The sequence below is a fragment of the Ursus arctos genome, unplaced genomic scaffold (genome assembly GCF_023065955.2).
Source record: "Ursus arctos isolate Adak ecotype North America unplaced genomic scaffold, UrsArc2.0 scaffold_3, whole genome shotgun sequence".
Classification (NCBI taxonomy): Eukaryota; Metazoa; Chordata; class Mammalia; order Carnivora; family Ursidae; genus Ursus; species Ursus arctos.
Window position 1 is genome coordinate 9,428,708 of NW_026622985.1, and position 20,292 is coordinate 9,448,999.

The following is a 20,292-nucleotide window of genomic DNA, read 5'->3' on the forward strand; positions in this document are numbered from 1 at the left end:
GCCACAGACCAAGGGGAGCGAGATGAGCAGGACAGGCCCACACCCCATACCTGGGGAGCCCACAGTAGAGTAAGTAGCTCATATCAGGGCAGCTACGTGACCTAAATCAAGAGCTGGCTGCTGGAAACTTCTGTCCTCAGGGCCTGCCCAGCACAGACCCCGGCTCTGTCCCCTCAGAAGAGTGTGGGTGCCAGAGCTCAGTGAGGCCTCTGCTGCCCCTGAGGTCCCGGTTCTAGACGGCAGCCCGGGTGTGGCCCTAGGGGAAGGCTCTTTTGTGGGAAATGGGGTCAGCCCAGCCTCTCCTGCCCCTCCCTCCTGCTCTCTCCTCCTCCTCTGTTCCAGGGTCACTTTCAAGATGGACCCTCTTCTAGGCCAGAACAGGGGCAGGCAGGTGGACTAGGCCTGAGAGGGGGCAATGTGTCCCCCTAACTGGGCACAAGGCTGTGAACTCTGCGGACTCCTGACTTATTGCCCGATCAGCCCTATTCCTCTGACTCAGGGGCCCTCTGCCTTCGCTCCTCCACCAGGACACCCCAGTGTTCTAGTCTTCAGGGATCCAGGGAGAGGGCCCTGGGACCATCGGGAGCGGGTAGTCCCCACCCTGTCGTCCTCCTACCAGTGTGTATGCCTGGTCTGGAGGGCCCCTGGGCAGCTCTGGCAGGGGGGACAAGGCTGTGCAGTGTGTGGAGTGCTGGAGGCAGGACAGGGGGGTGCCGGCAGCATCTCCTTCTGGGGGTGTAAGGAAAGAGTCCCATGAAGGGTGACACACGTGCCCCGTCCACCCATGTGCACCTGAGTCCCTTCCTGTGATCGCAGTTAGGTGAGCATACAGGGGAGAGTGGGGGGCGGGGCTCATTGTGTGCAGTCCCCTGTGTGTGCTCAAGGGGGTCTCCAGCAGGGAATAGAGAAATTGACTTGGGTGGCTTGTGGTGCCCTGTGTGTGCTCGTGTCCGGGCGCAGCGTGTGCAGGGAGAGGACCTGGGTGCAGGGCACCTGTGCGGGAGCGGTGCAGGTGATGTGACCAGCCTGTGTGTTGGTGCAGGGTGCGGGTGCGTGTGCATGTGCGGGAGCGGTGTGGGTGCGTGTGCAGGGCGAGGGCGCGTGTGCGGGTGCAGGGTAGGGGTGCGGGAGCGGTGCGGGTGCGTGTGCAGGGCGCGGGAGTGGTGCGGGTGCAGGGCGCGTGCAGGGCGCGTGCAGGGGCGGCGGGCGCGGCGGCGGCGGCGGCGGCGATAGCCGCGCCCGCGTTCCCCGCGCGTAGGTGTGCGGCGCGCTCCTGGCGGGGACGGAGCGCGCAGATCTCGCGTGCGCTCGCCGCCCGGCGCAGCCCAGCCCGGCCCCCGCCCGGCGCCGCGAGCCGAGGTGTCGCCCGCGCCCGCGCCCGTGTCGCCGCCGTGCCCGCGAGCGGGAGCCGGAGTCGCCGCCGCCCGAGCGCAGCAGAGCGCACGCCGAGCCCGTCTGTCGCCGCCATGGCCACCACGGTGACCTGCACCCGCTTCACCGACGAGTACCAGCTCTACGAGGATATTGGCAAGTAAGAGCCGCGGCGCGTGCGGGCCGGGCGGGGACCCGGGAGGGTGCCGCTCGCGGAGGGCTGGGACCCCGGAGACCAGGACCCTCCGCTCCGCTGGCTCCGGGCGCACTGCGGCCCCGCGCGCCCCCGGCTCCTCCCGGCTCGGGGCCCGAAGCGCACGGCCCCGCGCGGCCCCGACCCCCGGGCCCTGGGCCAGGCTGCCGGACCTCGGCGCGCGCAGCTCTGCCCGGCCCTGTTCAGCGCGGCCGCTCGGCCAAAGGCCGGGACTCGGGGCGCGGGGTTCGGCGCCGCGGGGGCGGCAGCAGGTGTCCCCGGAGCGCAGGGCAGACGTGACGCATTTGGCGGCGGGAGGTCAGAGAGAAGCGGCGCGCGGGGGCGGCCGTGGGGCCTAGAGCGCGGGGGAGGGGGCGGCTCTGGCCTGAGGGTCCCTCCTGGCGCGGGCTGCGCTGTCCCCACCCCCACCCCAGCGGCCAGGCGCGGGGGCGGCGGGACCTGCTCGGCGCCTGCTCCTCCGCGTGGCTCCATCCGCGCGGGGGGTGTCCGCTGCGCTCCTGGCCGCGTGGGAACAGCCTCTGCTGCGGGTCCTCCTTGGAATCAGGGTTTTTGGAGGATTTTCCCCCAGATTCTTCTGGAAACACGAGTCAGGAGAGCTGAGGGCTGAGGTCAGGAAGCTTGGCAGGTCCCTGGGGTGGAGATGAGGGGGTGAGGTGGGGAGCTGGATGGGCTCCTGATTTCAGGGTCATCGAAGTAGGCGGGGGGTGGGGGGTGGAGGGTGGATTTCGGAGAGTTATTGACGCGCCTCGGGGAGGGTGGGGGGTAAAATGGGGAGGGGCTTTGAAGGCCCTGTGCAGGTAGGGCCTCACCCCTGGGGAACAGGTGGCCCCTGGGCTCTGGTCTGCAACACGCGCGGTGTGGGGCGCCTGGACTCCGAGTCCGTCAGAGGCTGCTCTCTGGCCCGGGGTGGATCAGGGTGGCTGCACCTAGCATCCCTCGGTCGGGCTCCAGAACTCCTGAGTCTCCGGGCTCCAGCCTGGCGCGGCCAGAGCCCGTGGTCCTCCACCCTCCTCCAGCCCTCCCGCGTGGTGGGGGCGCTGGCGAGGTTTCCTCTTACACATCCAGCGGCGGAGCCTTATTTTTCCTTTTCTAGGAAGCGTTTATGGTAGTGCTTGTGTTGGTGAGGGGTGCCGATGGTTGGTAATGGTGGGTACTGATCTGGGAGGAGTGAGGGGCTGTGCTGATTCCCCCGTTCTCCCTGGATGTGGGGGAGGATGTGTGTCGGGTCTGAGGGCTGGGGAGCTGGGCGGAGTGGAGGAATCCCCTGGCCTGGGGTGGGGGCAAGGCTGTGACTTGGAGGCCCAGAGACTCCCTTCCATCCGGTGGGTGCTGTTTGGGGGCCTGGCCCAGAGGCGGGCAGGCCTGGAGAGCTGAGCAGAGGGATGGGAAGGGTCCAGCACACCCATCGTGAGTACCCCTGAGGCCCTGAACACAGCTTGGAAGAAGCTGGAAGGGTCAGTGGGCTGGGGGTCCTCAGAGGGAGGTAGTTCTCCCAGGCAGAGAGTGGCCACGGGAGGAAGTCACCCTCTCTAAGGGACCTTCTTGTCGTTTTTCTGCTTGCCCAGGAGCACGCAGACCCTAACGCAGGCGCCCCTTCCCTCAAGCTGCCACCTCCGCTGACACCTCTACACTTTTCTGTGAGCTTCTGTGGGTCCCGCACGACACAGGGTGATCCACCCAACTCCCGGCCTCCGGTTTCAGCAGCAACTGTTAATCCTGGTCCCTGCCACCCACACCGGGGAGTGGAGGTCTCAGCGGCCCTGGGGAGGTGCCAAGAGGGGACCTCGCGGTGGAGGCCAGGCTCCTTCCCGGCAGCAAGAGCAGGAGCAGCTTCGAGAAGGGAGCCACGTGGCTGCCGGCTGTGCTGTGGAGCCAGGGCCGGGAGTGTGAGTGGGTGAGGAGCCCTAGCCCTCGGGATGGGCAGGGGCCTGGAAGGGGAAGGGAACACACCCCAGGACCCTGGGGCCCACCGTCTTGTGCCAGGAGGCTTTCGGGCTCGGCCCGGCGTTCCTTTGTGGAGCCCCCCAGGCGGCGGGCCCACGGAGGGCCCCGGGGGCCTGTCGCAGCCCTGCTGGGGTATCCTGGGTAGGGGAGGCCGAGCAAGTGTCGGGTGAGCTGCGGTGAGGCAGGGAGCAGAAGGCCAGCACCTCTGCCCAGGGCTGGGGTCCAGGTGGCCATGGTGCCTGCTTGCTGCTTGTTGACAGCGCCTGCCCAAGGCAGTGGGTGTTGCTGCCCTGGCCCCAGGTGCATGCGTCCGAGTTTATTTAAAGCTGCAGCCCCTGGCACCAGTCAGAGGACGCTGAGCTCTGTGCCCGGGAAGGGCCGGGCCACGGGCCCACAGCTGCCCGTGTGACGTGGCCACCACTTCTACCCTCCCTGCCCCGCTCAGAATCCTTCCCTGGGGGCCCGGGTAGCAGGATCTGAGGGCCAAGAGGGGTTGTTCTCCGGGGCTGTGCCCTTCCTGGCCTGGGGGGGCAGGGCCTCCAGGCCAGGACTCTTGAAACCCCGCCGGGAGGCCCACGTCCTGGGTCAAGAGCCACCTGGAGCTGGAGGTCCCCAGACAGGCACCCAGCAGGGTAGCGAAGCTCTTGGTGTAGCGTCGACTGTCCAGCCGTGCGGTTTTAATCGTTTTTATGGCGGACAGATTTTAAGAATTGAGAAAAAATTCCAGGAGTAATAAAAGAACACTTGGATCTCTTCTACCAAGAATTGAAAACTCTTACTCTTGTCCTTTGGCTTTAAGTTCTTTTTTTTTTTTTTTTTTAATTACAAGAAAGCATCACAACTACATTTTAAGTAATTCCGAGTAAGTTCTGGAGGTCTGACGTACAGCACGGTGATTCTGGGGAACGGTACCACGTCGTGTACTTGAAATCCGCTAAGAGAGGTCTTAAAAATTCTCATGGCGCGCGCGTCCGGAGGCGCGCGCACGCATTGCGTGCACGCACACACATGCACATACATACTGCACGCGCACGCACGCACACACATGAGCACATACACTGGGCGCGTGCGTGCTCGCGGCAGTGACTCCATGAGATGGCGGGCGTATTAACCGCGGTGGGGGGTCATCCCGTGATGCGCGCACAGGTGTCGGACCATCGCGCTGTACACCGTGTACTCAAGGTTGTGTGTCGATTACATCCCCGTAAAGCTGGAAAAAGCGCTAAGGAAGCTTTCTCCTCCAACCACTGTCACGTATTTGCAGTTTATCCGTCCAGACTTTTTGCTTCATTTGCACACAGATAGAAGCACCCGAAACTAAGGAACGTGTAGGATTCTCTGGGGTGTTTTGTTTTAACTTTCCAGAACTGTTCTGATCCGTGTTTCCACTCAGCTCCATGCCAAGCGCACCTGTCACGTTGATGGCCCCGGGGCTGCTGGCCTGAGGCACGTTGTAGCCGCCCCCTTCCGGATGGAGGCCTAGGTTGCTCTCTCCAGGCCCACGGCGAGCTCGCTGGCGCCCAGGCGCGAGGGCTTCTGTAGGGTTGGTCCCGGGCGGTGGGGTTGCTGGCCGGGTCCGTGTCTGCGTGTGCGTCCAGCCCCTCCCGGCTCGCTGCCCTTCGGAACTGGCAGACCTCAGCGGTTGGAGAGTCCGTTGGGTAGGGAGAGGTCTTTGTGTTCCAGCTCCGAACCTGCCACTTTGGGGGGGTAATCTCCTTTAAAAGTTGGGTGATCTCTCCAGAACACAGCAGCGCCCAAGGGGTCGGGTTTCATGGGTTCTGGACGCTTCCCCTGGGGGTAAGGTGGCCCCATTGTAACCACCTCTAAAGTGCATGTCACTTGATTCGAGTTGACCAGGAAGCCGCGCTCCCGCCCCATTTTACAGACCCAGAACCAGGGCTCAGGAAGGATGGGCCGTATGTCCCAGCAGCGAGGAGGCCCGGCCTCCAGTCCAGGGCACCCCAACCCTCCCAGCTCCCCCTAAACTTTGCCAGGCCCAGAGCTGACCTTGGTGTGTCCTTGACTGCAGCCCGTATCGGCCGGTCAGACCAGAGCAGGCCCTGTCTTGGGGCGTGAGCCCTCGCTGGCGATGGCCCTTTCTCTCAGCCAGCGAGTGACCTGCTAGGGAGTTACTAGATAAACAGGATATTCAGAGCAAATTGATGGTTGAGTCTCCTGAGCTGCGAAGCCAGGTTGCCAGGGAAGGAAGAGAGGGCTGGGTGGAGGAGGAGTCAGCTGTTTGCTCTCTCGCCCCCTCCAGCGAGCGCTTCCCGCCCCAGAGCCTTATGCCAGCGCTGCCTTCTGCCCCGGCTGCTCCCCCAGATCCACCCCCCCGCCCCCGCCCCCACCCCTCCCTCGCCCTGCTTTTGGCTGGCCCTAGCCCTCGGGCCCCTCTGACACGTGGGCAGACCCCATTAGGCTATGGGTGGGGTGCAGGCCCCTTTGGCACCAGGCTGAGACGCGCGGGACTGCACATTGGAGGGAAGGGTGAGCAAACTGGCCCCAGAGCTGGCGTCCCATCCTTAGTGGAGGGTGTTTAGGGAAGAAGTCACACACGCCGAGGCTGCAGCAGGATGCACATGAAGAGGACGCTCCTTTAGTTACTATTGAGCAGTATTTTTATACCATAACCTACTTTGCCGGGAGCTAAGAATATACCTCGCGCTTGCTACCTGCACTCTTTCTCTCCTGGTAACGGTCCCGACAGTTAAGTGGTGCTTATTACATCAGCACGCTTCATCCGTGAAATCTGCACTGTGACCGTTCCCAGTTCACGGCACAGGTGGACGGAGGTGCCGAGAAGCTCCATCTGGGGCCAAGGCCATGTGGACCCGGATTCAAATTTGGGCGATGGGCTCCGGAGTCTGCCTTCCGCTCCTCACGGCAGCTCATACCCGTACTCTCTTCTTTCCACCCGCTGATTCACGGCCTTCTTGTGGTCGACTCTGACCCTCGGGTTTTCGTGACCCGCCTGTCCTCGGCAGGCTGCTCACCAAGCCCGCTGTGCTTCTCCAGCCCCTGGTTTCTTTCTGTAAAAGCCTCGTTTCCTTTGGTCGTCCTTCCACGACAACCAACACTCTACCCCTGTTTGGACCAGCAAGGCTTGAAATTTTATTGCATTAATTAAAGTGCAAGGACAATCTCATGTTATAAAGAGAAGTAAATACACATGTGTGTGCAGTAAAAGTGACTCTTGGACACTCAGTTTCCTCAGCCCGGAGGAGCCCGGGCGGTCTAGCATCGGTGTAAGAGCACATGTGCTCATGTACACGCGAACAGCGCGGTCGCATATGTATCTGATTTTTAAAACACAGATGGAATCATCACATACGTGATTCTGCAGTTTTTTGCCCCTATCTGTTCACACCGATGCCTCCAGTCCGAATGTTTTCTTACAGCTCAGGGCCCGTCCGTGCCCCTAGATGCACAGGGGTGTGCTGGCTGTAGTTTTTACACCAAAGATGGGACCCGTCCTCCGTCCTCCGATAAGCATGATGGGGGATGAGAGGGCCTGTGTGTGATATCAGGGCTCCTGGGCTTTCTCAGAGGGCGTGATCGCGGTGCAGGAAGGAGGATAGGCATCGACTGTTCTTGGCCGGGCACAGAGACCTCCTTCCGAAAGACCCCAAGACCATATTTCTCCCCTCTTTTATCTCATCTAAGGGAGAGAGATTTTTTTTTCTTCCACCTAAAAAGACATCGCTCCCTTGAGAGTCCGTGTCGACCCTGCTGGGTTGAACAGGTGCTGAACGGGACCGACCGGGAGGAGGTGACGTGAACGCTGTCTGCTCCTTGGACACGTTCTGTTCCTCCCTCTGGTCTCTGAGGCCACCTCCCTGGTTCAAGGCAGGAAACGTGGCCTTTCTGGAGATTTCAAATATATTTTCAAAAAATTTAATTCCCTCTTTCTCTCCCACAAAAATGGAATCTGATTTTTAAAGCATCTTTCACAGCTGCGAGTCACTTCGTTAGTGTAGAAACATAAAAATGCATTATGTATCAACTTGGTTTTCCAAAAATTATCATATTGGCATATTACATAGAAATGTATATTTTATTCATATAAAAGTCTGAATCTATTTAAAATAAAAACATCCTTGTATGTTAGAGTGGCAGGACTCGCTGCCAAGCCCCGGGACCCCTTGTCCCCTGGTGTGGAGGGTCGCTAGCCTGGCCAGTGGCTCTGCTCCCGCCGCACGTCATTCTTTCGCTCCGACATAACGATCCCGACATAACTGAGGCTACGGTTCTTTGTTAAGCCAGATACAGGCATTTGTTGAATTTTGGAACAGATTGGCAATAGCTGGGCAAAGATTTAAGAAAATTTTATGGAGGAAGCATAAACCGCACTGTTCTACGGGGGGCGGGGGGCGAATTTCAGAGCCACCACCTTTCCCGCTTGACGAGCAGCCGGTGTGGGTTTGACCTCAAGCAGGAGAGTCACCAGGTCCCCTGATGTGACGCCCTCCATGGGGTCCAGCCCATCCGGGGTGGGGCCCGTTTCCAGCGAGGAGCTGAGGGGCAGCCCCTGCCTCTCCGTCACCCAGCCCGCACAGAATTCCAGGGCTTCGAGCCAGGCAGGTGGTGGGTGCCCAGCAGAGCAGCCTCAAAGGCTGCGGCTCCTTCCCTGCAAGGTGACACACGTGCCCTTTGAGGGGTGGGGCCTCGCAGGCGAGGGGAGGCGGGAGGTGCTGCTGGTCTCAGGGACGCTCACACACCTGGCTTGAGTGGCTGCCTGTCTTGTTACCTGGTGAGGTGTGGCTGCAGGGCGGGCATCTCCGAGGGGCTTGCCGCAGAGTTGATGCCACGAATTTGCACCGTTCTTTCCATGTCTTAATAAAGTTCTTCATGTGGGTCCTGTTCTTGTATATTGAGGTGCAGCCTGGTTCTCAGAGTTGTTGGTTTGAGCCAGGCCATCTGTTTTTGTTTGTTTGTTTTTCTAAGTAGGCTCCACACCCAGCATGGAGCCCCACATGGGGCTTGAACTCATGAACCTGAGATCAAGACCTGAGCTGAGATCAAGAGTCGGATGCCTAACCGACAGAGCCACCCAGGCGTCCCCATGCCAGGCCGTCTGTTAAGGGCTTTCTGGGTAAAGAGCGCTGGTCTAGTGAGGAGTGCACCTGCCAAAGAGGTGACCGATGCAGTGGTTCCCAGCCCCGGCTGCACAGTGGGGACCCCGCCCCATACCCGCTGAGTCAGACACGAGGGGGATGAGGTCTCAGGGGGGTTGCAGCAGGCAGTGCAGACACAGACCCGAGGCCAGGCCCAGGCTCCTTCCCCCTGCCTGGGCTCTGTAAGAGCCTCACTTGACCGTGGGTGTGGAATTGACCTTCTTTTTCTGTACACTCAGCCATGTTACACCTGATCCTGTCTGTCTAGAACAGGGCTGTCCGGAAGAAACGCAGGTCTAAGTCCCACATGTCATTAAAATTTGTCTTCTACTTAAAGTAAACAGAAACAGGTGAAAGGAAGCTTAATAAATAGATGTATTCAGTTCAGTGTATCCAGAGTATTATTTCAACACAAAATCAATGCAAACATTATTGTTAAGCTATTTTATATTTTTAAAAATATTACATATTTGAAATCTGTTGTGCCCTTGACAGCCCATCTCCTTCTGGACCAGGCACATCTCAGGTCGTGATGGCTGTTGTAGGCAGCGGTCACTGCACTGAACGGGGCATGTCTAGAGCGTCAAGGTCATTATTTATTTATTTGGCAGTTTTTCTGGTTTCTTTTGCTCCTCTGCAGCCTTGTTCATCCCCTAAGTCTGCTTGCACACTTAACTATTTACAGGCCCTCTCTCGGTGCTGGGGGAACAGTTGTGAACAAAGGGTGCTTGCTCCCATAGAGCTAATGCTGGTGGGGGAGGCAGGTGACAAACATAAACACTAAACACGGTATATGATGGGGTGGAAGGTGATTATTACCTCGCTCCAGGAGTAATTACAGGGACTCGGGAGTGCCGTTTAGGAGGAAGGTGGCAGCTGTAAAAGGGGTGGTCGGGCCATGTCAAAGGAGAGGAGACTCTAATTGCTAAAATCAAGAATGAAAAAAGGACAATACAACTGACCCTACAGAAATGAAAAGATGATAGGGAGTCCGTGAATGTCTGTGCCAAGGTGGGTAACCCAGATGAAACGGACAAGTTCTTAGAAAGACAAAAGCAACTACAGTTGACTCAGGAAGAAACAGGAAATCCGAATAGGCCCGATAGCAGTGACGGAGACTCACCGATAAGCGAGAAATTTTGAAATGTCCCACAAAGAGAAGCCCAGGCCAGATAACTAACTTCACTGGTTGATTCTATTAGACATTTAAAGAAGAATTAATACCAGTCCTTCACAAACTCATTCAAAAAATAGAAGAGGAGGAAATTTTTTTCCAACTCATTCTATGGAGTCAGTAATACCGATACCAAAACCAGACAGAGATCCCAACAGAAAGAAAACTATGAACCAATATGGACGTAGATGCAACATCCTCAAGAAAATACTAACAAAATAGAAAAAAGTTATATATTGTGAGCAAGGAAAGTTTATCCTGGAATAATGGAACGTTGGTTCAACATACAAAGGTTAGTCACCATCATAGAACATATTAATAGATTAAACAGAAATTATTTTTTTTTAAAGATTTTATTTATTTATTTGACAGAGAGAGAGACAGCCAGCGAGAGAGGGAACACAAGCAGGGGGAGTGGGAGAGGAAGAAGCAGGCTCATAGCAGAGGAGCCTGATGTGGGGCTCGATCCCATAACACCGGGATCACGCCCTGAGCCGAAGGCAGACGCTTAACCGCTGTGCCACCCAGGCGCCCCGACTAAACAGAAATTATATGATTATCTCAATAGATGCAGAAAAGTATTTGACAAAATCTAATATCCTTTTCTGGTAAAAGCACTCAACAAACTAGGAATAGAAGGGAATATTCTCAACTTGATAAGGGACATCTATGGAAAACCCACAGCTAACATATTGAACAGTGAAAGACTAAATGCTTTCTCCCAAGGTCAACGTCAGGTCAGGACAAGACAAGGATATCTGCTCTCTCCATCTCTATTAACACACTATAGGAGGTTCTCGCCAGGACAGTTAGGCAAGCAAAAGGAAAAGCACCCATAGTTGAAAGGAATGGGTAAACCTCTCTAGATTTGCAGTTGACATTGTCTTATATATAGAATATCCTAAGGAGCTCCCGGGAGGGCTATGGGAACTAAAAATGAATTCAACAAAGTTGCGAGATACAAGATCAAGATATAAAATTCCATTATATTTTATTACGCTAGAAATGTTCAATCCCAAGATAAAATTAGGAATTAGGAAAATTCCATTCATGATAATATCTAAAAGAATAAAATACTGAGTAATAAATCAATAAGAGGAGTGCAAGAACTTGAACACTGAAAACCACAAACTACTGCTGGAAGACATTTGAGAAGACCTAAGAAAATGGAAAGACATCCCATGTTCATGAACTGGAAGATTGAATATTGTTAAGACAGGACACTGCAAATTGACCTACAGATTCCATGTGATACCTGTCAGAGTTCCAGCTGCCTTTAAAAAAATCGACAAGATGGGGCGCCTGGGTAGCACAGTCGTTAAGCGTCTGCCTTCGGCTCAGGGCGTGATCCCGGCGTTCCGGGATCGAGTCCCACATCGGGCTCCTCCGCTGGGAGTCTGCTTCTTCCTCTCCCACTCCCCTGCTGTGTTCCCTCTCTCGCTAGTTGTCTCTCTGTCACATAAATAAATAAAATCTTAAAAAAAAAAATCGACAAGCTGATCCTAAAATTCATATAGAAATGTGAGGGGACCCAGAAAAAGCCAGAACATTCTTGAAAAGGAAAAACAATGTGGAAGGACTCGCACTTGCTAATTTCAAAACTAGGGGTGCCTGGCTGTCTCAGTCGGGGAAGCATGCGACTCTCGACCTCAAGGTTGTGAGTTTGAGCCCCACGTTGGGGGTAGAGATTATTTAAAAATAAAAACCCTAATTACACAGCCACGGCAATCAAGACGGTGCGGATACTAGCATAAGGATAAACACATAGATTAGAGGAATAATACTGAGAGTCTAGGATAAACCCGTACATCTTGTGGTCATTAGATTTTTGACAAGGACAAGACACTTCAATGGGGAAAGATTACTGGTCCGTTCAACAAATGGGCAGTTGGATGTCCACGTGCGAAAGAATGAAGTTGGAAGCCAACCTAACACCATAACACTATGATCTCAAAATGGATCACAGACCTAATTGTAGGAGCTAAACCTATAACATTCTTGGAAGAAAACACAGGAGCAGATCTTTGTGATCAAGGATGTCGCAGTGGTTTCTTAGGTACGACACCAAAGGCGCGAGCAACAAAAGAAAAAGAGGACTTAATCAGCATTAAAAAGGTTTATGCTTCCAAGGACACCATCAGGAAAGTGAGAAAATCTGCAGAATGGGAGAAGACATTTGTGAATCACATATCCGATAAGGGGTTTGTATTTAGACTAGCCCAAGAACGTACTATCTAAGAAGACAAACAATCCAATTAGGAATCGGGCAAAGGATCTGAATAGACATTTATTCCATGAGCACACGAAGATAGTCATTTGGGAAAATGCAAATGAAAACCACAAGCAGATGCCACCTCGCTCCCACTCGGATGGCGAACATCGTGAAGGCCCACGATGGCCAGCATCGGCGAGGGTGTGGAGCTGGAGCCCTTGCGCGCTGCTGGGGGGGATGTGGAATGGCGCAGCGGCCGTGGAAAGCCATTCCTGCAAGTGTTCATTCTACACACGTGCCCAAGAGCTAGGAAAGCTCAGGTCCGCACAAATTCCTGCTCCTACTAGCAGGAACCCTAACAGCCGGAGAGTAGAAGTGACCTGAATGCCCTTCGGCTGTTGAACGGGTGAAGCTAACGTGTTGTGTCCGCACGATGGAAATTTCTCGGGCATAAAAAGAGACAAGGTCTAGTGCGTCTGGCGCACGGCCCGGCCCAGCGGGAACATTGACAGAAGCTAGCCTGGAGGCCCACGTGTTGTATGGTCCCGTTACCTGTCGCGTCCGGAGCAGGCAGCTCGGGGGCACAGAGGGCAGCGCGGGGCTCAGGGGCGCGGGGGTGGGCGGTGGTCAGGCGCGGTCCATCCCCGGTGATGGAAATGCAAGCTTCGCTTACGTTACAGTGGAAGTGGTGACGGACGGACGGCTCTGTGCTATAGTAACAGCCATTGAATTATACGCTGGAAGTGGGTGAATTGTTTGGTCCATGAATTATATCTCAATAAAGATGTTTAAACCTAAATAAAACCTGTGTAGAAAAAAAGAGAGAACTCTAGCATCTGGCTTTTAACACCCAAATTGCTGAGAAGTGAGATTCGCCGCGAGAGCAGCTCTGGCTGGCGGCTCCCTGGCGCTGTCACTGCCGTGCCTGAGGCAGGACCGTAGCCCAGCCACTTTAGCCGCCCCCGTGGCCCTCCGCCCGCTCGCTGCCTCCCACGCAGGGGCGTCTATGGGTGCAGGCCTGGAGGCTGGACGGAGGCTGGAGCGTGGGGCCTGCCTCTTGTTCTCTGTGTGTCTGAAGCCGGGCCCGGCTGGCGCTGGTCCACGGCGGTCTCAGAGCAAACAGAGCGGTGTGACGGGGGCCAAGGCCCACGCGCCTGGTTCTGGAAGGCACGGTGCTGGCGGGAGGCCTGCTCTCCTGTCTCTGGAGGGCAAGGCTCCCTTGCACTTGGAGGGCGGGTCCCAGCGGGTGTGGTGACAGGTGTGGGCGGCGGAGGGGGACCTGCTGTCAGCAGGGTTGGCCGTGAGGAGGAGGGCTGGAGTGGGGGCCGCGGGGAGCCCAGATGCCAGGTTCTGTTATTCCTGAGTATGTGGCCATCTCCCTGGGCTCTCAGCTGGGCTCTCTCCCTTCTTTCTCCTTTTTTCCTCTCCTGTGCCTCTCCTTATCTCCTTCCCCTCTCCCCCTGCCCCTCCTCCAGGCTCCCACTGTCCCCAGGCACTCTCGGGGGTGCCCCCCACTCCAGGAAGGTCCAGGAACCCGCCAGCCCCGCCGGAGCAGGGCCTGGGCTGGGGTGCGCCTGCCTTCAATCCAGCCGCCAGTTTCCAGGGGGGTGAGGGTCCTCCAGCCCCTCTGACACCCGCGTAGGGGAGGGCAGCTCCGAAACACTTTGCTTTTGGGGTTCTGCTCCCGTGAACTCTGCCCCCCGCACTGCCCTGCATTCCGGGGCTCCACTGGCTTCTGTCCTCAGTGGCCCTGGACTGTCCCATCCAGGATCCTCAGGCCAGGGCCTCGCACCTTGGGGGTCCTCGTCCGCACTCCCCCTCCGTCCCTGGCGGGTCTGTGTGGGGCCCTCATGGCAGCACTGGGACTTGAGGGGTACACACCTTTGGGGTGCCTTCCCAGCCCTGTGCCCAGCCAGGACGGCACGTTTGATTTTCTGGAGGACGTGAGCAAAAGCCGGTCTTGACCGCCTGCCAAACGATCTGCCCTGTGGGGGGTGTTCACCTCTGTCTTTCCACGGTGTGACACCCCTGGCTGCTGGGTGCGTTTCCAGGCTCTGCGGTGCTGACCAATCTGATTGATAGGCCTTCCCCTCCCATTGCTGGGGGCCCTGGGGGGGCAGGGTTTGTCCCTCTCTGTCCCTCCCCCTCCCCCTTCCCTGCCCTTGAAGGGTCCTTCGGGGTCCCCCTTGATGCTGTCTTAGGGACCACGCCTTCTCCTTCTGGGAAGGGGGCGTGAGGGGCATTGAGGGTCCTTCCTCTGGGTTGAGCTGCTGTTCTGAGTGTCGGGACATCCGCTTTCTGGCCTCGTCCTAGTCTTCCGTGCTGTGCCATGTCGGGGCACGTGGGGTCCCAGCCTGTGTCCCCACAGAGCCCCCACGTGAAGCCAGACAGGCGCTCCCGGGCCCAGACGCTGCACAGCCCGCGGGTGTGCAGGGCTTTGCGGGGCACGCGCAGGCTGGGGGCCGGTTCCTCCTTGTGCGGCGGGGCGGCAGGCGGACAGGGACACCTCAGAGCCCCAGCTGTCGTGAGGGTGGGTTGCGCAGTGTGCAGGGAGCCAGCCACGTGGCCGCCTGTCCCAGTCCAGGCTGCGGCAGGGTGCAGCCACGCACGGCCCTCCCGCATGTCCCCCTCGTCCCCCGTGTGCCATCCCGGGTCCCGAGGCCTCTGGTGGCGGCAGCATTTCCCCGGGGGCTGGGAGGAGGAGCCAGCTCAGTGCCAGAGACCCCCCACCGGACCTCCAGTGCAGCTTGGTTGGCTCTGTGGACCGGCCACTCTTCTGTGCCCAAACCCGGCCGGTGGGGCTAGGGGGGCTGGTGCCGGGCCGCCCACTGAGGACGCCTGCTCCCGTCCATCCCCTCCCGGTCTTCCGCCCTGGGCCCTCGCGGAGTTCTTGAGACGTGCGTGCGCAGAGCACAAGGTTGGGCTTGTCCTGTGTACGGAAGGAAGTCTTAAAAACCTGGTTGTCAAGAAAGCATTACAAGTACCGGTTTCTTTCCTTCCTTCTTGATGGTTTCTCAGACGCTCGGCTGCTACCCCGCGAGCGCAGCTTACGGTGAGATGCACGCGGCATCGCGCTCCCCGTCCTCACCGGCTCCAAGCGCACCCTTCAGTGGCATTGAGCACATTCCCTTTGGGGGCGGCCACCACCAGGTCTGTCCCTAGAACTTTCTCCTCGCACTGAAGCTCTGTCTCCGTGAGACACTAGCCCCCATCCCCTGCCCCCGCGCTGGTGCCCACCGTCTCCTCTCTGTCTCTGCGGCTTGGACGCGTCTCAGCACCTCCCAGAACGGGACCCCTACAGTGTGTCCTTCCGTGTGTGGCTCATTCCACTCAGCATCGCGTCCCCCGGGTTCATCCAGCTGGAGAAGGTGTCAGAGTGTCCTTCCTCTTCCGGGCCGAGGACGGACCACAGTGTGGATGGGCCACGTTCTGTTCATCTGTTGGTGGACGTTTGGGTTGTTTCCGTCTCCCAGCTGCCGCGAACGGCATGTGCACAGGACGTTTTTAAAAGATACTCACGTGGTCTCCTCCTTTTGGCCACAACTTTGCAACACTGGGCAGTGTGCCCTTGGGACTCCACGGAACCTCTCTGGTTTCAGCCCCCCCTCTACAAACCAGGAGGGTTGGGGCAGAGACTTTCTGGGGTCTCTTCTGACCCCGTGTGTTGGTTCTGTGGAAACCCACACCTTTGCTCCGAGACCTGCCACGAGGCTCCCCTGTCAGATGCTCGGGGGCCCATAAGCCGATCACATGGACGTTTGCCATCCTCGAGAATAAGACCTGGGAGGGATGAATTCTGATAGACCTGAAACATAAAACAAAACAAGTCCCTAAAGCTCTAATACACACCCTGCAAAAAAAAGCCCAAGTCACTGTATGTGCCTGATCACCTCCAGCCTCTGCCACTGTGCGGTGGAGAGTGGGCTCCCTGCTCGAGGAGCTTGTGTCCCCCGAGGCAGCGGCGACACTGGCCGTCCCTGTGGCTGTCCCTCTTCCCGCGGCTGCTGCAGGAGCGGCCTGGGCAGTAACTCCGGGCTCGCCAGGGGTCTGGCTGAGCTCTGTCCCTGTCCCTGACTGCCTGGCTGTGTCACTGCGGGGGCTCTGGCTTTGGCCCCTGTGAGCCCTGGCCGGAAGGAAGTCCTGGGTACCGTTTTGTGGGGAGCCATCCCTGTGGCAGGCCTGTTTCTTCCCGGTGGCCTTTCAGATCTGTTCTCGGTCACACGAGCAGGGGCAGCAACACAGACCCCTTTCTAGGGAGGGGTGCCAGGCCCATCCCAGGGCTGGGGACACGGAGCCGGGCTCAGGGACTGTCTGGGGCAGACCCTAGGCCTGCAGTGGGACATGGAGGCACAAGGTGGGTTGGAGGCTGGGAGCGCCCTCTCTCTCGAGAGTATAGTGGCCTGCACATGATGTCATTGTCCCCGGGCAGGCCAGGCGGCCTCAGCACGAGGTGTCCAGGACCCTCTGTGGCCACCTGCACCAGCTCCCTTGGGGCTTTGCTGGGCCCACTGGGCGTGGGGGTCCATGGAGGGCAGAGACCATGGACAGGTTCCTCGGGGTGTGTGTCCTTGCCCTGGGGGTCCCCTCGGACACTCCCCACTGCAGTTTTCCTTTTGGCCCAGGATTCTGTGGGGAGGAACTTTCAGGGTTCCCACATGCCACGTCTCAGACTACCCCCTGGGCGCCCTTTTGGAAAGGCCACGGCAGCTCCCGGAGTCCCCCAGGTGAGTGCCACCAAGACTCAGGCGAGGTCACGGCTCCATGGCCACACGGTTCTATGACGATTAGCCGTGTTTTAAAAATAACAGAAGTGTTTACAGTAACTCGTGGGTGGAATGACTTGGTGCTCTCTGTCCGAGCCCCGAGGAAGATAGAGGCCCCGGCTGTGGCCCCGCCGGCTTTGTCCCGGGCACCCCTCACGGCTGGAGTGAGGGCAGGTATGGGCGTCGGGGTCCAGCCAGGGCCCGCTCTGAGCCAGGTCTTCCCACTGGAAACACGGAAAGTCTGGCGCTTCCAGGAACGTCTGTGGTCCTTGCTTGCTTCCTGGTAGTTCAGGATGGGCTGCCCTCCGCCTGTGAGCCGTGAAGGCTCACCTGGCAATGATAGGCAGCACACCGTAGGGCTCAATTGGGGTGCATAGCCTTGTGGGGAGCAGAGGTGCCTGGCACCCCAGACGTGTGTGGAAGGCCGGTGAGGCAGGGCCCGGGGACACCGCACCCCCCTTTCTCTGCAGTCCGCCACCCGCCCTGGTCCTTGCAGAGTGGACATGGGGGCATGCCAGGGAGAGGTGCAGGGCGAGGGCCCAGGGTAAGGCGAGGCAGGGCGGGCGCCGCCTGCACGCGGAGGGGTGGAGGCTCCGGGCCCCTCCAGGCCTGGCTGGGCTTCCCCGTCCTGTCCCAGCGTCACTGCGTCTGCGCCTGGCCCCCAGCTGATGACCAACTTCCATGGCGCGCTGGAGCCCCCGCCGTCCGGATGCTGGGAGCGAGGGGAGAAGACGCAGGCCCCGCCGCTCGAGTGTCCAAGCGCAGTTTAGGGGAGAGAACAAAACCGGCCTTGCTGCCTCCCTCCGGAGCATGTGAGGAACCTGCCCTCTCCAGGTGGGGCCCCAGGGGCTGCCCTCGAGGGGCTGATGGCCTCCCGCAGAGCAGCTGCTCTCGGGAAGAACACCACCCAGATCCCACTGACCCGGGGCTCACGATAGAAGCAGGCAGCTCGCGGAGACAGAGGCGCAGGCTCCTGGTGGCCCGCGGACACAGGGACGCCGTCAGACGAGAGCCACGCCGCCTCACCCGGAGTCCACCACGGGCTTTGGGCACACGGACGCTTCTCCCGGGTGGCCCAGCCACCTCCAGGCTCAGCGCTCCTGCTGCCGGGGGAACACGGGCCCTGGAAGCGGGCGGGCCCTGGACTGGCCGAGGCCTCCCCGCGCTGGCAGGAGCGGAACCCCAGAGACGCAGCGCCTCCTGCGCCCAGCTGACCTGGAGGCCGGCTGGGGCCACCGCAGGCCTCCAGCCCAGTCTGAGCCGCAGGCCGTCCAAGGTGATGCCGCGGCTCTCCGGCCCTCCTGCCCTACCTCTGTCTTTATTTTGGGCTTTGCTTGATGCATACCCCGTGCTCGGGTTCAGTCTGTGGCTTCCGCGAGGGCCTGGTCGCTGGAGATTCCTGCAGAATGTGGGTTACCTGAGAGAAGGGGGGAAGGACAGCTGGCAGGGGCTGGAGGAGGTGAGCAGGCAGCTCGCAGGAGGCCCGGACGGGCCGGATGGAGGGCAGCCTCAGCAGGGCCCTCTCCGGGGCAGGGCTGCGTCCCCCCTCGCCTCTCTTGCCCGCCGGGGACAGCCTGGACCATCGGCCCCCAGGGGCATCAGGACCTGGTCCCCCCTGCCCTCCCTCACCCTCTGCCTCCTTGGTGGTGGGGGGATGGGCGGTCCTTTGGGTAAATACCCAGTAGTGCAAGTGCTGGGCCATATGGTAAGAGTATGTTTGTGACAGATGTCCCCAGCGTCCCCACCAGCAGTGAGTGCGCTCCCATCGCTCCGCGTCCAGCGCTGGGGGTCGTCAGTGTCTTAATCAGGGTGTAACGGAGTCTCCTTGTTTTAACCTGCATTTCCCCGACGACACGGGACGTGGGGCCTCTGTCCACGTGCCTCCTTTCTGTCTGCTTCGACGAGGTGTCTGTTCCTACCTTTGGCCCATTTTTAAATTGGATTGTTTGTTTTTCTTACTGTTGCACTTTAAGAATTCTTTGTATATTTTGAATATAAGTCCAGCCCCAGATGTGTGTTTTGCAGATCTTTTCTCTGGTCTGTGGCTCATTTTCTCAGGGTCTTAACCTGTCACAGAGCAGAAGTTTTCTTCTAATGAAGCCTGTTCAGTGAGTTGTTCTCTTCATGGAAACGCTTTTTGGTGCCGTATCTGAGAAAGTCATTGCCAAGCCCAAGGTCACCTAGATTTTTTCCTGTGATATATTCTAGGACTTTTATAATTTTGCCTTTTACATGGAGGTCTATGATCCATTTTGTGTCAATTTTTTTAATAAACGTAAAGTCCGTCTCTAGATTCCTTTCTTATTTTTATTTTTTGCATCTGGATGTTGAGTCGTTCTAGTACTTGGTCTGTTCAGGCTACTGTGACCAAAATACCGCAAGCTGGGTGGCTTACGAAAAATTATTTCTTGCAGTTTTGGGGGCTGGAAGTCCAAGGTCACGGCACTGCAGATTTAGTGTCTGGCGAGAGCCCACAGCCTAGACAGCTGTCGTCCCTGTGTCCTCTCGTGGTGGAAGGGGTGGAGGGGCCTCTCAGGGGTCTCCGTCCTAAGGCATTAGTCCCATTGGTGTGGGCTCCACCCTCATGACCTTATCACCTCCCAAAGGCTCCTCCTCCTAATACGTCACCTTGGGAGTCAAGATTTCAACCTGTGAGTTTGGGGAACACAAACATTCAGACCACAGCAAGCACCACTTGTTGAAAAGATTGTTTTTTCCATTGACTTGCCTTTACTCCGTTGTCAAGAGTCGGCTGACTCTATCTGTGTGGGCCCATTTCTGGTGTCTCTGTTCTCTTCCACTGATGTGTTTTCTCTTCCTCCATCAAAGCACACTGTCTCGATTAATGAAGCTTTATATTAAGGCTTGAAGTCAGGTAACGTCAGCCTTAGACTTCGTTCTTCTCAGATCTGGAGTTTGCTACTCTGTTTTTTTTGCCCCCAAATAAACTTTAGTATCAGTTTTGATTCTTTCTGGGATCTTGATGAGGATTGCATTGAATCTAGACCAAGTTGGGAAGAACTGACGTCCTGACAGTGTAGGGTCTCCCTATCCATGGACATGAGACATCTCTGCATCCATTTACTTCTTTGATTTCATTCTTGAAAGTTTTGAGTTTTTCTTCTGTAGCTCTCATATATATATTTTTTAAAGATTTTATTTATTTATTTAATAGAGATAGCCAGCGAGAGAGGGAACACAAGGGAGTGGGAGAGGAAGAAGCAGGCTCATAGCGGAGGAGCCTGATGTGGGGCTCAATCCCATAACGCCAGGATCACGCCCTGAGCCGAAGGCAAGCGCTTAACCGCTGTGCCACCCAGGCGCCCCTCTCATACGTATTTTGTTAGATTGATAGCTACGTAGTTCATTTTTTGGTGGTAATGCAAATGGTATGGTGTTTTAAATCTCAGATGCCACTTGCTTGTTGCTGGTATGTAGGAAAGCAATTAACTTTTGTATATTAATCTTGTATCTTGCAACTTTGCTATAATCACATATTA

General features: G+C 57.5%; 1 protein-coding gene across 1 annotated transcript in view; it reads left to right on the forward strand.

Annotated features, from left to right (window-relative positions):
* Positions 1-1,368: 1,368 nt before the first annotated feature.
* CAMK2B (calcium/calmodulin dependent protein kinase II beta) overlaps positions 1,369-20,292 on the forward strand; it is an 82,756-nt gene continuing 63,832 nt past the window's right edge. The window contains 1 exon segment of the mRNA XM_026502364.4: positions 1,369-1,531. Within this exon segment, the coding sequence (XP_026358149.1) occupies positions 1,467-1,531 (65 nt within the window). The 5' untranslated portion in view covers positions 1,369-1,466.